The sequence below is a fragment of the Ahaetulla prasina genome, chromosome 9, assembly GCF_028640845.1.
Source record: "Ahaetulla prasina isolate Xishuangbanna chromosome 9, ASM2864084v1, whole genome shotgun sequence".
In the NCBI taxonomy this organism is placed as follows: Eukaryota; Metazoa; Chordata; class Lepidosauria; order Squamata; family Colubridae; genus Ahaetulla; species Ahaetulla prasina.
Window position 1 is genome coordinate 13,356,523 of NC_080547.1, and position 20,242 is coordinate 13,376,764.

The 20,242-nt window shown below is 43.8% G+C and overlaps 1 protein-coding gene across 1 annotated transcript in view; it reads left to right on the plus strand.

Annotated features, from left to right (window-relative positions):
• Positions 1-20,242, plus strand: part of LOC131203776 (tubulin-specific chaperone cofactor E-like protein) — a 94,833-nt gene that overhangs the window by 44,553 nt on the left and 30,038 nt on the right. Inside the window, exons 12-14 of the mRNA XM_058194377.1 lie at positions 7,232-7,369; positions 8,829-8,994; positions 19,824-20,236. Coding sequence (XP_058050360.1) covers positions 7,232-7,369; positions 8,829-8,994; positions 19,824-20,236 — 717 coding nt within the window. The remainder of the gene's footprint in view (positions 1-7,231; positions 7,370-8,828; positions 8,995-19,823; positions 20,237-20,242) is intronic.

The window sequence follows — 20,242 nt, forward strand, 5'->3', positions numbered from 1 at the left end:
TGTACAGGCATAATAAAAACCGACAATACAATATACAAATTTAAAATACGATTAATCGTATTTTAATCGTTACCTCAGTTACATTACAACTAACCTACGTAATGATGAAGAATTGCACCAGCAAGCGTTGCTATGTATCCTTGGCGTCATTCAACCATTAGTTCTCAGAATGTACCGAGATTTAGCGGTATGATGTCCGACCCTCGGCGACGTTTACTAAATATATGGGACCTCCGAAACGATAAATTCGGAGAGACACGTTGCGTGGGAGGAGTTGCACAGTAGAAATGTTGAAGGTTTTATTCAGTACCCTGTTTTTAAGGATGACCAGCTAAGCCAGGGGTGTCAAACTCGGGGGCCGGGTTGGGTATGGCCAGCTTGACGTCACTCATGTTGAAGGCGTCTGGTGGCCCAAGCGCTCTGCCAGAGAAAACGGGCTCCCGGGCTCAGTTTTGAGCAGTACTGGCTTCCTGCCACCCTCTGCCAGTGAAAATGGAGCTTGTGGGGGGGGCACACGCAGGCCTCCCACCCCCCAGCTCCATTTTTGCTGGCAGAGGGTGTCAGGAAGCTGTCACAGCTGAAAACGGAGCCTGGGAGGTGCTAGACCAGTGATGGCTAACCTTATCTGGGCCAAGTGCCCAAAGCACACACGAATGCGTGCGTGTGCAAACCCCCAAAATGCAATGCGAGCATGGCCCCCGTGCATGTTCCCTGCCCCCCCGTGCGTATGCACATGGCCCCCACCCCCCCGCGCCTAGGATCGAACTCACAGCCTCCTGATTGTGAGGGAAGAGCTCCACCTCTAGGCCACCGCACCACTCAGGTGTTGTAACTTCAAACGATGATCGTAAATCAAGGTCTACCTGTATTTTTTTTTTTTTAAGAAATTAGCTTGGAACATCCTAATGTCAAGAGGAGCATTATGAGGCCTCTGAGATCTCCCCATAGGCGTTTTACTTATAATTATGTAGCCCGTGTACCAGGGTGAAATGCTACCGGTTCAGACCGGATCAGCCGATCCGGTAGTGGTGGCAGCGGGTAGCTTCGGAGAACCGGTAGCAAAAATCCCAGCCTCCCCCCACCGCCCATGCCCACCCAATGCCCAGTCGCCCGTTTCCCCGCTTGCTGCTTCTTTTAAAAAGTGCTTTTAAAAGGTAAAAAAAAAAAAAAAGGCTCTGACAATCCCAGCTGAGCCGCCTGATCGTCAGAGCCTTTTTTTTTTAACTTTTAAAAGCATTTTTTTTACAACCTCTTCTGCCGAATAGGTTGTAAAAAAAATGCTTTTAAAAGTAAAAAAAAAAAAAAAGACTGCGCGCCACAGCTGATCACCACCACCCCTGCACGCGCTACTTACCCCATGCCTCCTTTTGGCGCGCACTGCACACGGGCGCACACCTTGCGTTTGGTGTGTGGTACGCACTGCACACGAGCGCACGCACCCCGCGTGCGCAGCCGGCGAACCGGTAGTAAACTGGTTCAGATTTCACCAGTGCCGTGTACATAACCTTTACTTCTGTCAACGTTCTCCTCGTACGCTAAATAAATATTAATAACTGGACCATGACCGAGCTGACAGGAAACAAACACACGTTTGCAAGAACTTGGTCTTCCCTTTCCCTATGAAAGTGCCTCTTCTTGAGCTCCCTTTGCGTTAAAAACAAACAAACAACAACCTTGTTTTATGCCCCGTGTTCAACGATGAAGCTGGAAGCAAGAATAGCATTGGGCGCGTTCGGTTTGGGATGGGCGGGGGGTGAGCCAGTACCATTTTTAATTTGGCCCTGAACACGGAAACCTGCCGGAGTTAGCCTGAAAGAGAGAATGCTGCAGTTTGTTGCAATGCATTTTTATAGGCTTATCATTGTGTTGCTCTCTCTCTCATCCATTTCCTGGGTGAGAACAAGTTATTTTCCAGGGATGATGGAAGACAGCTGTCTGTTTAATAAATGCACCGTTCAGAAAGGAGCAGCGGGATGATAGTAATATCCCAATTTGAAGCCGGGCCAAAAGAGCTTGGGGTGAGCGGTAGCCTCCCTCTGCAGATAGGCAACAGATGACCGTTTTCCTTGCCAGGCAGCTGCAATCTTTCTCGGTGGAACCGGAGTTCTAGGTCCAACTGGATACAGCCCAGCCTGCAGATCTTGGTTTTCTGCAATACATTTTTACGGCAAAGTCTGCAACGGTGGATTTTCTCCTGAATATTTTCTCCCGGTAGATTTTGGTCTCCCTTGGACTGGACTGGACTGGACTGGACTGGACTGGAATGGAATGGAATGGAATGGAATATGGGGAAGGGAAGGGAATGGAAGAGAAATAGATATTGGAATGAAGAATGGAATGGAATGGAATGGAATGGAATGGAATAGAATAGAATAGAATAGAATAGAATAGAATAGAATATGGGGAAGGGAAGGGAAGGGAAGGGAAATAGATATTGGAATGAAGAATAGAATGGAACGGAACGGAACGGAACAGAACAGAGAATGGAATGGAATTTTTTAGTGGCCAAGTGTGATTGGACACACAAGGAATCTGTCTTGGTGCATACGCTCTCAGTGTACATAAAAGAAAAGATACCTTCATCAAGAATCATAAGGTACAACACTGAATGATAGTCATAGGGTACAAAGAAGCAGTCAGGAAACAATCAATATCAATCTAAATCATAAGAGTACAAGCAACAAAGCTACAGTCATACAGCCTCACCAAGCAAACCTTAACTAAAGCTAAACCTTAACAAGTGGATGGGATTTTTAAACGATCCAACGAGGTCCAAGAGACCTTAATTAAAACGTAAGCAGTAAATAAATTCTCAATGGCTGAAATCTCCTAAGGAAGGTGCAGGATCCTCCTTCCTCCTTTCCTATCTAAGAACAGATTGACGAGACTGGAAAACCAAACCACGTACGAAAAACCCTTATCATTATTATTATTTTTTTAAAGCAGACATAATCATTTCTTACTTCACCTCCCTTAAATATAAATGAGTAAAACTGGATTCGGGAGTTACCGACGCATACTTGCTACACCGACCTGATTTTAATTGCTCCAAATGGTCTAATAATGCTATTAAATTCATTCAGTGAGTGAGTAAAGCAGTTGATCAGAAGGTGAGGGTGGAGGGACCAAGCTGTTCCGTCAGGTGTCTGTAATGAGATTTTTCTACATAAGCGCTTGTGATGGAGAGAAAGCTACCATCCCCAAAACAGCTCTGGATTTCTTCCAGACCATATGCAATGTGCAGATTATGTAGTAGGCATTATGAAATCACCATTAATTTAATTCTCTGGCCCTACGTCTGACTTTGAGTGGGTGCCGTTTGAAAATATCATCTGTCAAGACTAGTTTGAGGTCCCTCGATTCTTATTTTGAACTTCTAGTTTTATGTTTGTTTGTTGTTAGTTGCGAAGTCATGCCCGACCCATTGTGACCCCATGGACAACGTTCCTCCAGGCCTTCCTGTCCTCTACCATCCTCTGGAGTCCATTTAATCTCATGCCCACTGCTTCAGTGACTCCATCCATCCAGCCACCTCCTTCTCTGCCGTCCCCTTCTTCTTTTGCCCTCAATCGTTCCCAGCATTCGGCTCTTCTCCAGTGAGTCCTTCCTTCTCATTAGGTGGCCAAAGTATTTGAGTTTCCTTTTCAGGATCTGGCCTTCTAAAGAGCAGTCAGGGTTGATCTCCTCTAGAACTGACCAGTTGGATCGCCTTGCAGTCCAAAGGACTCACAGGAATCTTCTCCAGCACCAGAGTTCAAAGGCCTCAATTCTTTGGCGCTCAGCCTTTCTTATGGTCCAACTTTCACAGCCATCCATTGGAACTGGGAAAACCATAGCCTTGACTATACACACTTTTGTTGGCAGGGTGATGTCTCTGTTTTTTAGTACTCTGTCTAACTTTCCCATAGCTTTCCTCCCCAGGAGCAAGCGTCTTAAGTTCTTGGCTGCAAGTCCCCATCTGCGGTGATCTTGGAGCCCAGGAAAATAAAATCTGTCACTCCCTCCATTTCTTCCCCATCTATTTGCCAGGAATTGAGAGGGCCGGATGCCGTGATCTTAAGTTTTCTTAATGTTGAGTTTCAAGCCAACTTTTGCACTCTCCTTCTTCACCCGCATCAAGAGGCTCTTTAGTTCCTCTTCGCTTTCTGCCATTAGAGAATAGAATAGAATAGAATAGAATAGAATAGAATAGAATAGAATAGAATAGAATAGAATAGAATAGAATAGAATAGAATAGAATTCTTTATTGGCCAAGTGTGATTGGACACACAAGGAATTTGTCTTGGTGCATATGCTCTCAGTGTACATAAAAGAAAAGAGCAGTTCATCAAGGTACAACATTTACAACACAAATGATGGTCAATATATCAATATAAATCGTAAGGATTGCCAGCAACAAAGTTACAGTCATACAGTCCTAAGTGGAAGGAGATGGGTGATGGGAACGATAAGAAGATTAATAGTAGTACAGATTTAGTAAATAGTTTGACAGTGTTGTGGGAATTATTTGTTTAGCATTTATTATTTATATTATATAATATAAATATAATATATTATATATATATAAATAATATAAATATATTATTTGTTTAGAGTGGTATCATCTGCATATCTAAGGTTGTTGATATTTCTCCCGGCAATCTTAATTCCAACTTTTGATTCATCTCGCTCCGCCTTTATCATGATGTGCTCTGCATGTAAGTTAAATATGAGGAGACTGACTTTATAGGCGTGGAGTTTGTTGCTCTGACCCTCCTGAAGCCCAGCCAGGACATCCTAAGGAAGTGAGTCCAGAACGGGAGGTTTTGAACTGCCTCCTCAGAGTACAAGCGCGATTCCATCTTTAGCATACTAACAAGGAGAATCACAACATCAAGAGGTTTTATTGCACCCACGGTACAGTCACCGTTACCTAATGGCATTGCTTTTAATTATTGAAATTGTGTTCGTTATTGATTGTCTTCCTTCTGTAGGACAAGGCAAGGGAAGGACACACATCAGAAATAGGGAGAGGGACTGGTTGGTTTTCGATTTGTGGGGATGCAGGTATTAGCAGGACTGAATATATCTCCCTTGGTTCATATTTTCCTATTTAGATTTTAGAACTGGGATCAGAACAATTTGTAGCTGGGAAATCGAAAGAAAGGTTTTCCAGAAAAGCGGCTCAATGACCACAAGAGATGGTCAAGGACCACTAGGTTCCACAGAGTTTTATTGGGCCACATCACTGTGCATTTGTACACGTGGATAAACGGTCACAAAATTAACTAAGCTACGGATATCAAACCTTGTGGCACAAACCGATGACAAACTGATATATTTTCGATCTGGTGCTTTTGCTGCTTGTGCATGGATTGTTTTCAGTATAAAACCCAGTGGACTATCCCAGCGGCTCCCAAACTATGGGGCACCAGGGACCGGTTCCGTGGAGAGTGGATTTTTTTCCGTGGCCCAGAGAGGGCGTGGTTTCATGTGCTACCTGCATCCCACAGATGGGGCTTTGCTTATTTGCATGGACCATTTTCTGCCATGCTGCAGACTGGTGTCCATCCACTGACCAGGGGTTGGGGATCCCTGGACTGTCCTACAAATTAGGTTGGCGTTATAATTTATAGGGGTGCGGTGGTTCAGTGGCTAGGACGCTGAGCTTGTCGATCGAAAGGTCGGTAGTTCAGCGGTTCGAATCCCTAGTGCCGCGTAACGGGGTGAGCTCCCGTTACTCATCCCAGCTTCTGCCAACCTAGCAGTTCGAAAGCACATAACAAATGCAAGTAGAAAAATAGGGACCACCTTTGGTGGGAAGGTAACAGCGATCCGTGCGCCTTTGCCGTTGAGTCATGCCGGCCACATGACCACGGAGACGTCTTCGGGCAGCGCTGGCTCTTCGGCTTTGAAATGGAGATGAGCACCGCCCCCTAGAGTCGGGAACGACTAGCACGTATGTGCGAGGGGAACCTTTATCTTTACCTATTGCACCATCTTCAGAGAGGAAATAACCAAATAAGATGAACGCTTGGGTAGATAAATGTGGAAGTTCGAGCAAACTTTTTATTCGTGCTTTTCCCGTTCTTTACTCAACACTGCCATCTATAGGGCGTACGAGGGACAAGGTCATTAAATGGTGAAGCTTTCATTGAGGTGACCTTCGGGATGCTGAGACCAGGTGATGACATCAGGCTCCCAGGCTGCCACCGCTGAATGATAGGAGCTTCTTTAATAAATTCATATTAGATAATAAAAACTCTTCGAGCGGACCTATCATCTATTACCTGTGTGTTACATGGGATCTGGTCTGCCACTGGACGTTTTGATTGCTTTGTTTTTTTTTTTCTTTCTTCTGGACTAAAATTGTATTTCAGTGTAAGACATGTGGGTAGCAACAGTAACAGAGTTGGACGGGACCTTGGATGTCATCTAGTCCAACCCCCTGCTCTCGCAGGAGACCTGTACTAGGGATTCGAACCGCCGAACTGCCGACCTTTTCTGATCGACAAGCTCTGCGTCTTAGCCACTGAGCCTTCTACTCAGGCTAGGCAAGAGACCTGCGAGCCACAGTTAATGACACATTGGTGGGATTAACCCACTCTCTCTGTTGTGTCAAAAATTTCAACATTATTTCCCTAATTTATTTTGCCTTTCTCATTTTAGGTTTCTTTTTAAAGGAATTAATGGGGTTTTTGTTCTCTAGAAAGTTAACATCATTCAGATTCGTAAAATTGGCTTCAAGTTCAGAAAGAAGATGAACTAAATCCAAATAATAATAATAATAATAATAATAATAATAATAATAATAATAATAATAATAATAATAATAATAATAATAATAATAATAATAATAATTGCAACCTGGCCATCGAAACTACATGGCTATGGATGAAACAGGTAACAGTGATGCCCATCGGGGCATTTGGTACCATGTCCAAGAATTTTATAAGATACATCAACAAATTGCAGCTTCCTGCAATAACACCAGCAGAACTGCAAAAAACTGCAGTACTCAGAACATCGTACATCTTAAGAAGGTACTTGGTTGATACCTAGGATGCTGGCAGCAACCCGTATCAACCATCAGCACCAGTCAATGGTATTTGTGATGCATTTTTGAATGTTCAGCTGACTGGGTTTCATGTTTAATGAATAAAGATAAATAATAATAATAATAATATTTTGGAAAGTAATTTCCTTTAGAAAGAAGAGCTGACCTCTGAGTAAACAGTTGTATTTAAAACAGGTGAACACTTTCCAAGCACTCCTTATCTCGGATGGAACATCTTCCTTCGCCATGTTCAATTATGAAGAAATTAACTGGACCACCGGAACGGCGAGCGGAGGAGACCCTCTAACTGGTCTCGGTGGGGTGATGGCCCAGGTAGGACAATTAGATGACCGTCGTGGGCTTCCTTTTCACACTCTATGCAGCATCCACGGAAAAAAGATTATTTATATTTTGGCAAGACAATAAAAAACTAAACAGCCCATCTGGAACCCAGGAGATTTAACCGTTCTTTTGGATGATCAGGGAACGGTCAATTATCATTGTCTCCCTGTGTATTTACAATAATCCAAGCATTGGAAAATCGCTTGTGTTAGAGATGTGCGAAGCATTCTGAAATCAAATACACGGAAATTCAGACAATTTTCAATAGCCCTGGAACGGCAGTCCCTTCTGAGGAAAGAAAGTTTCAGCTTCAATAACTTTTTCATTTCTCAATATTATTGACATGAAGAACATTAACACACATGACACACACTATTATTGCTGGTCAGATGAGGGGGGGAAAAAACCCCATCTGCACTAAAATGCAAGGAAGGTTGCCTGATTTCGTTAATTAACACAGAAGGGGATGCTTGTGATGGTATGTAAGGAATGGCCTTGTGTTGTGGTCCACCAGCAGCTTGTGGAGCTGGCAGCGGAGGGACAGTGAGGATCTCTGCATCAGAGGCAGAGATGGGACCAGGGCAGGGGTGAAATCCAGCAGGTTCTGACAGCTTCTGGAGAACCGGTAGCGGAAATTTTGACCAGTTTGGAGAAGCGGTAGCAGAAATTTTGAGTAGTTCAGAATACCGGCAAATATCACTTCCAGCTGGCTCCAGAGGGGTGGGAAAGGAGATTTTGCAATATCCTTCCCCTAGAGTAGGGTGGGAATGGAGATTTGGCAGTATCCTTCCCCTGGAGTGGGATGGGAACGGAGATTTGGCAGTATCCTTCCCCTGGAGAGGGGTGGGAATGGAGATTTGGCAGTATCCTTCCCGTGCCATGCCCACCAAGCCACACCCACCAAGCCACACCATACCGACCAGGCCACACCCATAGAACCGGTAGTAAAAAAAAATGGATTTCACCACTGGGCCAGGGCCATCACAAAGTTCAGAAACAGGAGACAAGAAACAGTTGTAGCAATGTTGCTTTCCTACAAAGAGCCCAAGAGCCGTTGCTGCTCTTTTAAGCCTTATGGGAGGGGCCAATCATCTACTGGCCTTACTCCCGAGTCATCCTTTTTGTTTTAGCTGTAGCAGCTCTTTGCATGCGTGCACTAGGAACAGCCTCCTCCTGTTCCTCTGCCTTTCTGCTGTCCACCTCTGGAGGCTCCAGAGTCCATGCATCACTCCCAGATGGCCCTGGCCCCATCTCTGCTTCCGACGCAGAGCCCTCGTCTGGGCCTTCTCCTGACTCCAGGACTGGCCCATTGTCCTCCCCAGCCTCCTCACTGTCTGACTCCACTGCCAGCTTCGCGGGCTGCTGGCGGATCACAACACATCAAAGGTGAAGTTCGTCAGGTGAAGTTCCGGATCATTTAAAGGGGACTCTCTTCTTTTCACTCTCCTAGGCTGGTTTCAACGGTGGAAACAGCACCAACTATTTTAGCATTCCCGGTTCCAGAACCCCGGACATCGTCAACATTGAAGACACCACCAATGTCAACGTGCCAGGTCGTTGGGTATTCAAAATTGATGGGAGGGAGATAGACCCAGCCAATGGATGCAGTTTTAGAGGTAAGCAAGTATAAGAAGCTGTATCAAGTTGAAGCAGGTTGCCCTGTCGCGCAAACCACAATATGACACAGATTGGGTTTTGGGGGGAGTTTTGTTGTTGTTGTTTGGTTTTTTTTGTTTTTTATTTCAGACAGTTCTACCAAGAGATGTTGCTAAAGATGGAACCAGGCACTGTTTGTATATCCAGGGACTCCTACTTTCTCCACTTTACCTGAATGCTTAATGTGCAACATGGTTCTCTCATCCTCATTTATTAGACCAGAGGTCCCCAACCTTTCAGACCTCAGGGACCACTAAATTCATAATCTTAAATCCCACGGACCACTAATACGATCTGCTTAATGACCGGCTGGGTGGGCGTGGCTAGGTGGTCATGTGACTGGGTGGGTGTGGTCAACTTGATCTCACTCACGTCAAGGGGTGCCTTACCGGTCTCTACTCGCCCCTCCCTTCCAGGCACTCATCACCTCCCCACCCGGGCTCCTTAGGGTCCCAACAGGAAGCAGTTGTTGGAGCTAAGCGGCCACAACGAGAAAGAGGTGACAAAACAGCTCAGTTCAAATTGGATCTGACCGAGAAGGAGGGTCAGCAGAAGCACCTCACTGAGGACTAGGAGCATAGGCTTTCCAAGCAGAGGGAAGACTTGCTGGGGTGCAAGGCCAGGTACCGGCGCCTGGAAGCTCAGTGGGCTGAGATGGTCAGACAGTTCCAGGCCATGATGCAGCCCCACTGGAACGAGGCCCTCCGGCTCTTCGCCACCAGTGGCCCTTCCCTCCAGCCTTCGCCCAAAGCCCCACACCAGGAGGTTGAAGCAGAATTTCTGCCCCCCTCGACCCGCACAAAAAGACTTCAAAGGGGGAGACTCTGCAGCAACACAAACATGTATCCAGCCTAGGGGCCATAGTTTGAGGACCTCTGATTTAGTGCAATATTTAAAAAATGAAAATAATTTTTCTGCGGACCACCAAAATTTTCTTGAGGACCACCAGTGGTCCAGAGACCACCGGTTGGTGACTGCTGTATTAGACCACATCAGCACCTTAAATATCTCTAATTTGCTTAATAGAGCTGCCACTGGCTACTAGCAAATAAAATTAATTTTAGGGTACACTGGAGAGGGGTTTTCCACAGGTTACTCTCAAGCTGGGAAAGCAACACAGCGGCCTCCTCTCAAATTGAAATGGGTTAATCATGACTTTCACTGTTTTCTCCCATTTGGATTGTTTACGTTTTCTCTTTCTGTGGCTGCGTGTTTTGTAAAGCAGAATATAAATCGAACATACGACCCCTTCCTTCCTGCTGTTTAGCGATTCCTACTTAGGACAAACACAGACAGAATTTCAAGAGCGGTACATGATTTTTTTTCCTTCATAGAATTCCTGGGGGGGAAATCTGAAAAATGGTAGTTCTTCGTGGGAATTCTCCCCAAAATGCAATTTGTGCGATATCGTCATCGTTTATAGCTGATTGTTGCCATTTCTTAATGTTATCCATCAGCATTGATTGTCGCTAGTATAAAGTGCCATTCAGCTTTTTATCTTGCTACGCCAGATAATGAAGAACAAATCTAGCAGAGGCCGTTAAGAGCTTTAGACATTTATTTTAAAAATGGTCTCATTTAATGCCTTGTTCTCTCAATTCTTATCTGTGCTAATAATAACTAACAGAGGCTTGGGTAAACCTATTACTCTATCAGAGCAAAAGGTCTGGCAAGAATCTGGCAATGTTTAATACATGTATTGGGATATCAGCATATCGGTTCCATTGGCTGCAAGAGAGAAGGTGGATAAGCATTGCACCCCACCAGTTAGCCAAGAAACGTAACTCTAATGTGATCCATTTCTTGTAGAGCCAAATAAATCCAAAGTCCAAATGGAATTGGCAAGATACAGATTTAATAATAATAACAACAACAACAACAACAACAACAACAACAACAAAACAACAAAAACAAAAACAAAAACAACAACAACAGAGTTGGAAGGGACCTTGGAGGTCTTCTAGTCCCACCCCCTGCCCAGGCAGGAAACCCTACACCATTTCAGACAAATGGCTATCCAACATTTTCTTAAAAATTTCCAGCGTTGGAGCATTTACAACTTCTGGAGGCAAATTGTTCCACTTATTGATTGTTCTAACTGTCAGGAAATTTCTCCTTAGTTCTAAGTTGCTTCTCTCCTTGATTAGCTTCCACCCATTGCTTCTTGTTCTACCCTCAGGTGCTTTGGAGAATAGTTTGACTCTTCTTTGGGACAGCCCCTGAGATATTGGAATACTGCTATCATGTCTCCCCTAGTCCTTCTTTTCATTAAACTAGGCATACCGAGTTCCTGCAACCATTCTTCATATGTTTTAGCCTTTAACCAATTCCTTATTGTTGTCATTATCCTTAAGTATGAAGGATGAAGACTATTGCTTGACATAGTGTAAGCCGTCCTGAGTCTTCGGAGAAGGGCGGGATATAAATGCAAATTTTAAAAAAAGTACCATAATTGAAATCACGGAAGTAAGACCTCATAACCACTATCCATTTTATTCTCACCACAAATTTGAATTTTTCCCAGCCTTGACAATCTCCAGGTGTGTGAATTTCAGTTCCCAACATTTTTTACAATGGCCAACCTGGCTGCAGAATTTTGAGAGATGTGAGGTTACACCTATTTGAAGGGAATCCAGAAACCACATCAAGTCCCAACATGGAGAAGGGTTGTCATAAATAATAATAATAATAATAATAATAATAATAATAATAATAATAATAATAATAATAATAATAATAATAATAATAATAATAGCATTTCTGAATGTTCAGTTGACTGAGTTTCATGTTTAATGGATAAAGTATAATAATAATACAAAAATCCAATGACAATCCAAACTGCTGACTTTGCAACGACAAAGTTAAAACTGTTTCACATTTAATACAGTATGTGAGTGCAGCAAAATCGCGCAAACGGATTACAAAGCTAGACATGATCAAGTTGCTAAATTAGTCCACTGGTCATTATGTAAAAAATACACCCTACCTGTATCCGAAAAGTCATAGAAGCATAAAGTGGAAAAAGTTATTGAAAATAACTTTTGAAAAAAGGGCCGCGGTGTGGCTCAGGCTGTAAGAAGCCTGTTATTAAAAACACAGCTGCCTGCAATTACTGCAGGTTCTAGTCCCACCAGGCCCAAGGTTGACTCAGCCTTCCATCCTTTATAAGGTAGGTAAAATGAGGACCCAGATTGTTGGGGGGACAATAAGTTGACTTTGTAAATATACAAATAGAATGAGACTATTGCCTTACACACTGTAAGCTGCCCTGAGTCTTCGGAGAAGGTCGGGATATAAATGTAAATAAAAAAAAATATGAGGCAGTGAAGGTCTTGTAAGACTTTCAAATGTAGACAGATCGTCATTTGGAATACAACATGCCAGATATCATGGTTGTCAAGGGCCAAAGTGTACAGTTTATTAACATCACTGTACCAGGAGATGCCAGAGTAAAAAAAAAAGTACCATAATTGAATTCACGGAAGTAAGACCTCATAACCACTATCCATTTTATTCTCACCACAAATTTGAATTTTTCCCAGCCTTGACAATCTCCAGGTGTGTGAATTTCAGTTCCCAACATTTTTTACAATGGCCAACCTGGCTGCAGAATTTTGAGAGATGTGAGGTTACACCTATTTGAAGGGAATCCAGAAACCACATCAAGTCCCAACATGGAGAAGGGTTGTCATAAATAATAATAATAATAATAATAATAATAATAATAATAATAATAATAATAATAATAATAATAATAATAGCATTTTTGAATGTTCAGTTGACTGTTTCATGTTTAATGGATAAAGTATAATATTAATACAAAAATCCAATGACAATCCAAACTGCTGACTTTGCAACGACAAAGTTAAAACTGTTTCACATTTAATACAGTATGTGAGTGCAGCAAAATCGGGCAAACGGATTACAAAGCTAGACATGATCAAGTTGCTAAATTAGTCCACTGGTCATTATGTAAAAAATACACCCTACCTGCATCCGAAAAGTCATAGAAGCATAAAGTGGAAAAAGTTATTGAAAATAACTTTTGAAAAAAGGGCCGCGGTGTGGCTCAGGCTGTAAGAAGCCTGTTATTAAAAACACAGCTGCCTGCAATTACTGCAGGTTCTAGTCCCACCAGGCCCAAGGTTGACTCAGCCTTCCATCCTTTATAAGGTAGGTAAAATGAGGACCCAGATTGTTGGGGGGACAATAAGTTGACTTTGTAAATATACAAATAGAATGAGACTATTGCCTTACACACTGTAAGCTGCCCTGAGTCTTCGGAGAAGGTCGGGATATAAATGTAAATAAAAAAAAATATGAGACAGTGAAGATCTTGTGGGACTTTCAAATACAGACAGATCGTCATTTGGAACACAACATGCCAGATATCATGGTTGTCGAGGGCCAAAGCGTACAGTTTATTGACATCGCGGTACCAGGAGACGCCAGAGTAAAAAAAAGAAAAGAACTGGAAAAAAATCAGGAAATATCGCGACCTGGCCATCGAAACTACATGGCTGTGGATGAAACATGTAACAGAGCTATCCATTGTCATCGGGGCACTTGGTACCATGTCCAAGAATTTTATAAGATACATCAACAAATTGCAGCTTCCTGCAATAACACCAGAGGAACTGTAAAAAAACTGCACTACTCAGAACATCGTACATCTTAAGAAGGTACTTGGTTGATACCTTGGATGCTGGCAGCAAACTGTATCAACCATTAGCACCAATCAATGGTATTTGTGATGCATTTTTTGATGTTCAGTTGACTGACCTTCATGTTTAATGAATAAAAGAGATCATCATCCATGTTGGCTATGAACAAGTACAATGGAGGCAATTTTACTTTGTGAAGGAGTAAAACCGTTCCTTATTTTTACCGACTCCAGTTGCAAAATCTCCGTTTCTTGTATGAATTTTAGCTCTGTTGCTTTGTAATAGAGTTTTCTCTTGGACACCGGCGCTGTTGAAATACAGAGATGTCATAAAGTCAATTTCAAAACATCCGCCTGAGCTGCCCTTAGAATCTGCAGCATGCAGAGTCCTTTCGAAAAGAAAACAACGTGATTCTTTTTCGTCATTGCCTGCTAGTTAAAATTTTCTCGTGTTAGGTCTTTTAAAATAGCCACCTGGCGAGCCTGCTCATCTTCTCTTTACAAATACAACTGTTCGGGAAATAAAAGGAAACTTGTCTGCCTCCGGGGTGCTAGTGGAAAGATTCCAATTCTCCCCATCTTCTATATTATGAACTTTTATAGCATTCTAGTCACTAAGTGGTGCAGTAGTCTAGAGGTGGAGCTCTGGCCTCACAATCAGGAGGCTGTGAGTTCAATCCTAGGTAGAGGCAGATATTTCCTCTCTCTGGGCACAATGAGTAATTATCTGCTACAAACTCCGCATTGGCAACAGGAAGGGCATCGGGCCAGTAAACACTCAGCTTCAATTCAGTTGCCCCGACTCCACTCCGATGCAAGGGATTATGGGGTCCTTAAAAGATGAGGGGGAAAAAATAGCATTCTAGTCCCTCTGTTCAAATTCTGGGACAAAGTCTGTTTGAACTCCCTGCGTGAGTATGGAAATTGTTTCGGAGTTAATTTCATCGAAAGAGTTCCGTTAATAAGAAAATTCCAAAGCAAAAGGATTTTGGCTGCCACTGGGGAGTATCATGTGCACCACCAGATAAATGGTGAAATCTAATTTTTTTTACTACCTGTTCTGTGGGCGTGGCTTGGTGGGCGTGGTGGGGCTTGGTGGGCGTGGCAGGAGAAGGATACTGCAAAATCTCCATTCCCACCCCACTTCAGGAGGAGGATACTGCAAAATCTCCATTCCCACCCTAATCCAGGGGAAGGATATTGCAAAATCCCCATTCCCACCCCACTCTGGGGCCAGCCAGAGGTGGTATTTGCCAGTTCTCTGAACTACTCAAAATTTCTGCTACCGGTTTTCCGGAACCTGTCAGAACCTGCTGGATTTCACCCCTGCATCCATCTTCTTGTGCCCACATTGAAGAGAACGGAAAGGGCTTGTTTGCACGAGAAGCGAAATGTTTTCCAGGACAAAACCAAGAAAGCTCAGTTGCCTTTTTGGGGGGAAAAAGCATTCTTGGGACCCATTGAAAAGAACTGATTTAAGTGAAAGTTGCCCCGCTTGTCTTCTTCCAAAACAAAAACACGGGGCCCATTGCCATTGTTAAGTGCAAAAGAACCCCAAACCCCACTTTTCCCATGATTCCACCCACACTTAGCCCCGTTTCAGTCCGACCTACAAATTCAGAAGTCTCCCAACTGCACGAACGGTGGCATGGACCAATGTCTGCTTAGAAACCAGATTCAAAAGTTGGAATTTATTCTTTGTGTGTGTTTCTCTGTGTGTGTGTGTTTGTTTGTATCTGTGTGTCTTGTGTGCACGAAACAGTTTGATCCTCTCCTCTCAACCCTGTCTTGGAAAAATCATGCTCTCTTTTGAAGCAGCAACTTAGGAGGCAGAGTAAATGACACAGCTCCTAAGGGAAAAACAACTACTCAAAATTTATGCTACCGGTTCTCCAGAACCTGTCAGAACCTGCTGGATTTCACCCCTGCACCAGATACTTGCAAATACAAAACAAATTGAAATTATGGAGACATTTGGGATGGATCCACTACACGGTCCGTTGGAGCCGAAGTTGACTGCAAGCCCAAAGCCGTGTGAAGAACTTTATCTGCAGGTTGGTGAGGCTTTATGTGAAGAGGATAGAAGAGGGGATGAAGGCAAGCGAGCAGATGGAGAAGGTGACCAGAAAATGATCAGATCTAGAACATCTCGGGATCAGCTCAGTTTGGAGTCAAGCACAAAATGAAGCAGATTTGGAACCAATGATCCATCCCAATCCCTGAATTGAATGAGCTGCATATTTAATTTGCATTTTGAATGACCAGAACTCCGAGTTTTTAGGCGTCTAATTTAGACTTTCGAAAGGCCATGGCTAAAAATAACCATGGAACCAAAGATCCTTACTCAGCAAGTTACGGCAACCTCTGTCAAGCATATCCTGATAGACATTCTATTGTTGCTTTGTTTTATAATGATGATTACCGGCACAAGCAATACATTATTTTTGTGTGTGTGCAATAATTAGCTATGTGTAAGACAGAAAGGCAGACACCCACCTCATTAAGCGATACAGTCAAAGCCTGCTGTGGCTATTGTAAAATATGAAGTCTCCAAAGTTGCATTATTTGATGTTTAATTAGCGCTAATTCATATGGAAGGAAAAACGAGTCTAAGCAGGCAATTAACACCCCTTGAGCTGCAGACGTAACTCACCCGTTATTAATAGAATTAAGTTATAGCAACCGTGGCACGCTTGGGATATAATTCATGCTGCATCCACCTAGTTGTTTTTAGAAGCCAGCCAAACCATAGTTGAAGTTTAACTGTGGTCAGTGCCCTGCAATTTAAATATGAGATTTATATTTCCAATTTTACATTTAGAGAGGATGCTGGCTCAGTTCCTGGGGCTAAGGCAGTGTTTTGCTGCCTATGGGGGAAAGGAGCCTTAATGCATTAAAGCTCTACTGAGGGGAGAAAGTAGAAAATCTTTGATGAAGCTGGATTCCTGATAGCAATAGCACTTAGGCTTATATACCGCTTCACAGTGCTTTACAGCCCTCTCGAAGTGGTTTACAGAGTCAGCCTCTTGCCCCCCAACAATCTGGGTCCTCATTTTACCCACCTCGAAAGAATAGCAGGCTGAGTCCAACTTTGAGCTTGGTGAGATTCGAACTGCCAAATTGCAGTCAGCCGGCAGTCAGCAGAAGTAGCCTGCAGTACCGCACTCTGACCACTGCGCCACCATGGCTCATGGATGTGGTTTTCTTGGATGCTGTTCTGATAAACGCAACCTTGCCTTTTCGTAAAACGGTTTTCTGATTTCACCAACTAGTTTATAACCTTGGGAGTTCTCCCAGTCATGTCTTAACCAAGTTGGTCCCTGCTTAAGTTGCCAAGAACAGCCAAGGTCAGCTAGATCCTGTCACCATCTTGAATACAAAGTGTTGTGATCCAGGTTCCTGGACCCGGACTCCTGGACTCGGATGATTCAGAAAGTGAGGGAGAAGACCTGGCCAGCCCTGCTTCTCTTGAGCCCTTTCCCTCCCTGGCACCCACTCAAAGGGAGGGAGGGCCGCACAGCCTGATTCCATGGAGCCTCCTTCTGATTTGGCAACGCCCAAGAACAGTTTTGGAGCGATGCAAGGTCACGAGACGAATCGCCGCGCGCAGCAGCGGAAGAGTTGGGACAAAGCTGTCATAATTGTCATGCAGTGACATCTGCAGAGACTATAAATAGGAGGCGGACTTCCTGGTTTTTTGTCTTGGACAAAGTAATGAGTTGGCGCGAGCTAATGAATTGGCGCGAGCTAACTATTTCAATGGAGGGAAGAATATATTCGTGAGTAATTCTGGCCTTATCTATAATTTCCTCGTTATCTCCAGAAACTTGGCAGGCCCGTGGGTAGACGTGGCCAGGACATGTATCTATGTAAATAAAAGGAAAAAAAAGGAAGGCCTCTGACGGACTCTTTGCTGGGAGTATTGGGGGAAGGGAAACAGAACACAAAGCTTAGCCTATAGCAGGAGTGTCCAACCTTGGCAACTTTAAGACTTGCGGACTTCAACTCCCGGGATGCCTCAGCCAGCCATGCTGACTGGAGATTTCTGGGAATTGAAGTCCACAGGTCTTTAAAATTGTCGAGGTTGGACACCCCTGGCCTATAGCCCCGATGGTCACCCCTGCAAGCATTCACCAGTTCAGATTTGTTTAGCAGACCTGGTGCGTTGACGAAATCACACCCATATAGGGGAAATGCGACGATTCAAATGCAATGGAGGTAAGATGAACATATGGTATGCCGATGGCAATGTGTCTTAATATGTCGCATTACAGTTTTGTGATTGCACTTTAGTGTCAGCGATTATAGCTTCTTGTTTCTTGTGTACACATCCCACACTGAAAGAGTGCTTCTAATGCTCTTTGGGACACTTTCCAAGGTTTTAAAGTGGTATCAGACCATTGCAGCAATGATTCAGCAGCAGATTATAATAAATAAAAAAAGTACTTAAATCAGAGCTCTCTTGCAGAGTTAATAGCACAGGGGTTAATGGAATAAACCACCTTCTTCTTCAGATGTCTTGAACAGCATCTTGTCGCACTGAAGGTAAATATGGCAATGATAATGAGAACTGTGATCCAAAATATTAGACCACCATAGGAACAGGGGTGAAATGCTCCCGGTTCAGACCGGATCACATGATCCAGTAGCAATGGGAGAGGGTAGTTTGGACAACCGGTAGCAAAAATCCCTACCCCCCCACCACCACTGCCCACACCTCACTGTTCCTCTTCTCTGTCCCTGAAGCTATTGGTGGTGATATAGCTGCAAACGGCCTTAAATGACTGCCGCGGTGCTTCAAAGGGCCGCACTACAGCTGATCAGTGCTGTAGGCGACTAGTAGACCAGTGCCTCTATTTTTAAAAAAGATAGACCGATGCTTCCCAAAAAAAGGCAATTAGTAGACCGCTGCCTCTATTTTTAAAGAAGGTAGACTGGTGCCTCCCAAAAAAAGGCAATTAGTAGACCGGTGCCTCTATTTTTAAAGAAGGTAGACCGGTGCCTCCCAAAAAAAGGCAATTAGTAGACCGGTGCCTCTATTTTTAAAGAAGGTAGACTGGTGCCTCCCAAAAAATGGCAATTGGCAGACCGGTGCCTCTATTGTTAAAGAAGGTAGACCGGTGTGCTCCCAAGTAGGGCCGCAGTGTGGCTCAGGCTGTAAGAAGCCTGTTATTAAACACAGCTGCCTGCAATTACTGCAGGTTCAAGCCCCACCAGGTCCAAGGTTGACTCAGCCTTCCATCCTTTATAAGGTAGGTAAAATGAGGACCCAGATTGTTGGGGGGGCAATAAGTTGACTTTGTAAATATACAAATAGAATGAGACTATTGCCTTACACACTGTAAGCCGCCCTGAGTCTTCGGAGAAGGGCGGGATATAAATGTAAACAAAAAAAAAAAGTTTTGTATACTTTATTATTTTTATTATTTATTATTATTGGCCATGCCCACCTGACCACCAAGCCATGCACACCAATTAAGCCATGCCCACAGAACTGGTAGGGAAAATTTTTAGATTTCACCCCTAAATAGGAAGCCTAAGAGTAACCTCTACTTCTGGTCATCTCCGCTTGCTTTCTTTTCTTTTCTTTTCTTTCTTTTCTTTTCTTTTCTTTTCTTTTTTGCAAAAATGGGTAGACAGCAAATTATACTGGCCAGGGTTCAGTGGACTTCCGAATAGGAACACGGGTCATCACTACTTCTAGAAGGAATCTAAAATTCTGATCTTTCTTGATTTATCTTCTCATTTATATCTTGGATTCTTGCTTTGAACAAAACTCCACGTTGGTGACAAGGAAGGGCATCCGGCCATTAAAACACTCGGCTTGCTCCATTCAGTTGCCCAGACTCCATCCCACAAGGGATTATGGGGTCGCTAAATGAAGATGATTTTTGCTTTCAATAGTGAAGGTGACTTTGCCTCCGAAGTGCTTTTTCAAACGGCAACTGGACTTTGTTTTTCCTTGGAGACGTTTAGCTTCGCTTCTTGGATGAGAAGCAAAACGTCTTCATGGAAAAACAAAGTCCAGTTGCCTTTTGAAAAAGCACCTTTGGGGCAACCATGAGCTGGATGACTCGGAATCTCCACAGACATGAAGATGACTTTGATTATGTGGTTTTCCTTTAGGCCAATTTCTCCGTCAAGGGGAGATCTTCTGGGAAAGTGCCAACTGCTCCACCAAGTGCCGCTGCCTGGATTTCAACAACGAGCTCTTCTGCCAGGAGGTGTCCTGTGGCCCTTACGAAATCTGCGAGGCCAAGGAGAAATTCTTCCAGTGCGTGTCGATGGAGAGCAGCACGTGTGTGATCTTCGGAGATCCGCACTACCATACCTTCGACGGCTTCCTTTTCCACTTCCAAGGGTCCTGTTCCTACTTGCTTGCCAGGCAGTGTTGGCCAGGATCCAGCTTGCCTTTCTTTAGCGTGGAAGCCAAGAACGAGAATCGGGGTGGCTCTTCGGTCTCCTGGCTGAAGGACATCTCCATTGAGATCTATTCGCACAAGATTGTCATTCCCAAGGGCAGCTTTGGGAAGATTATGGTAAGA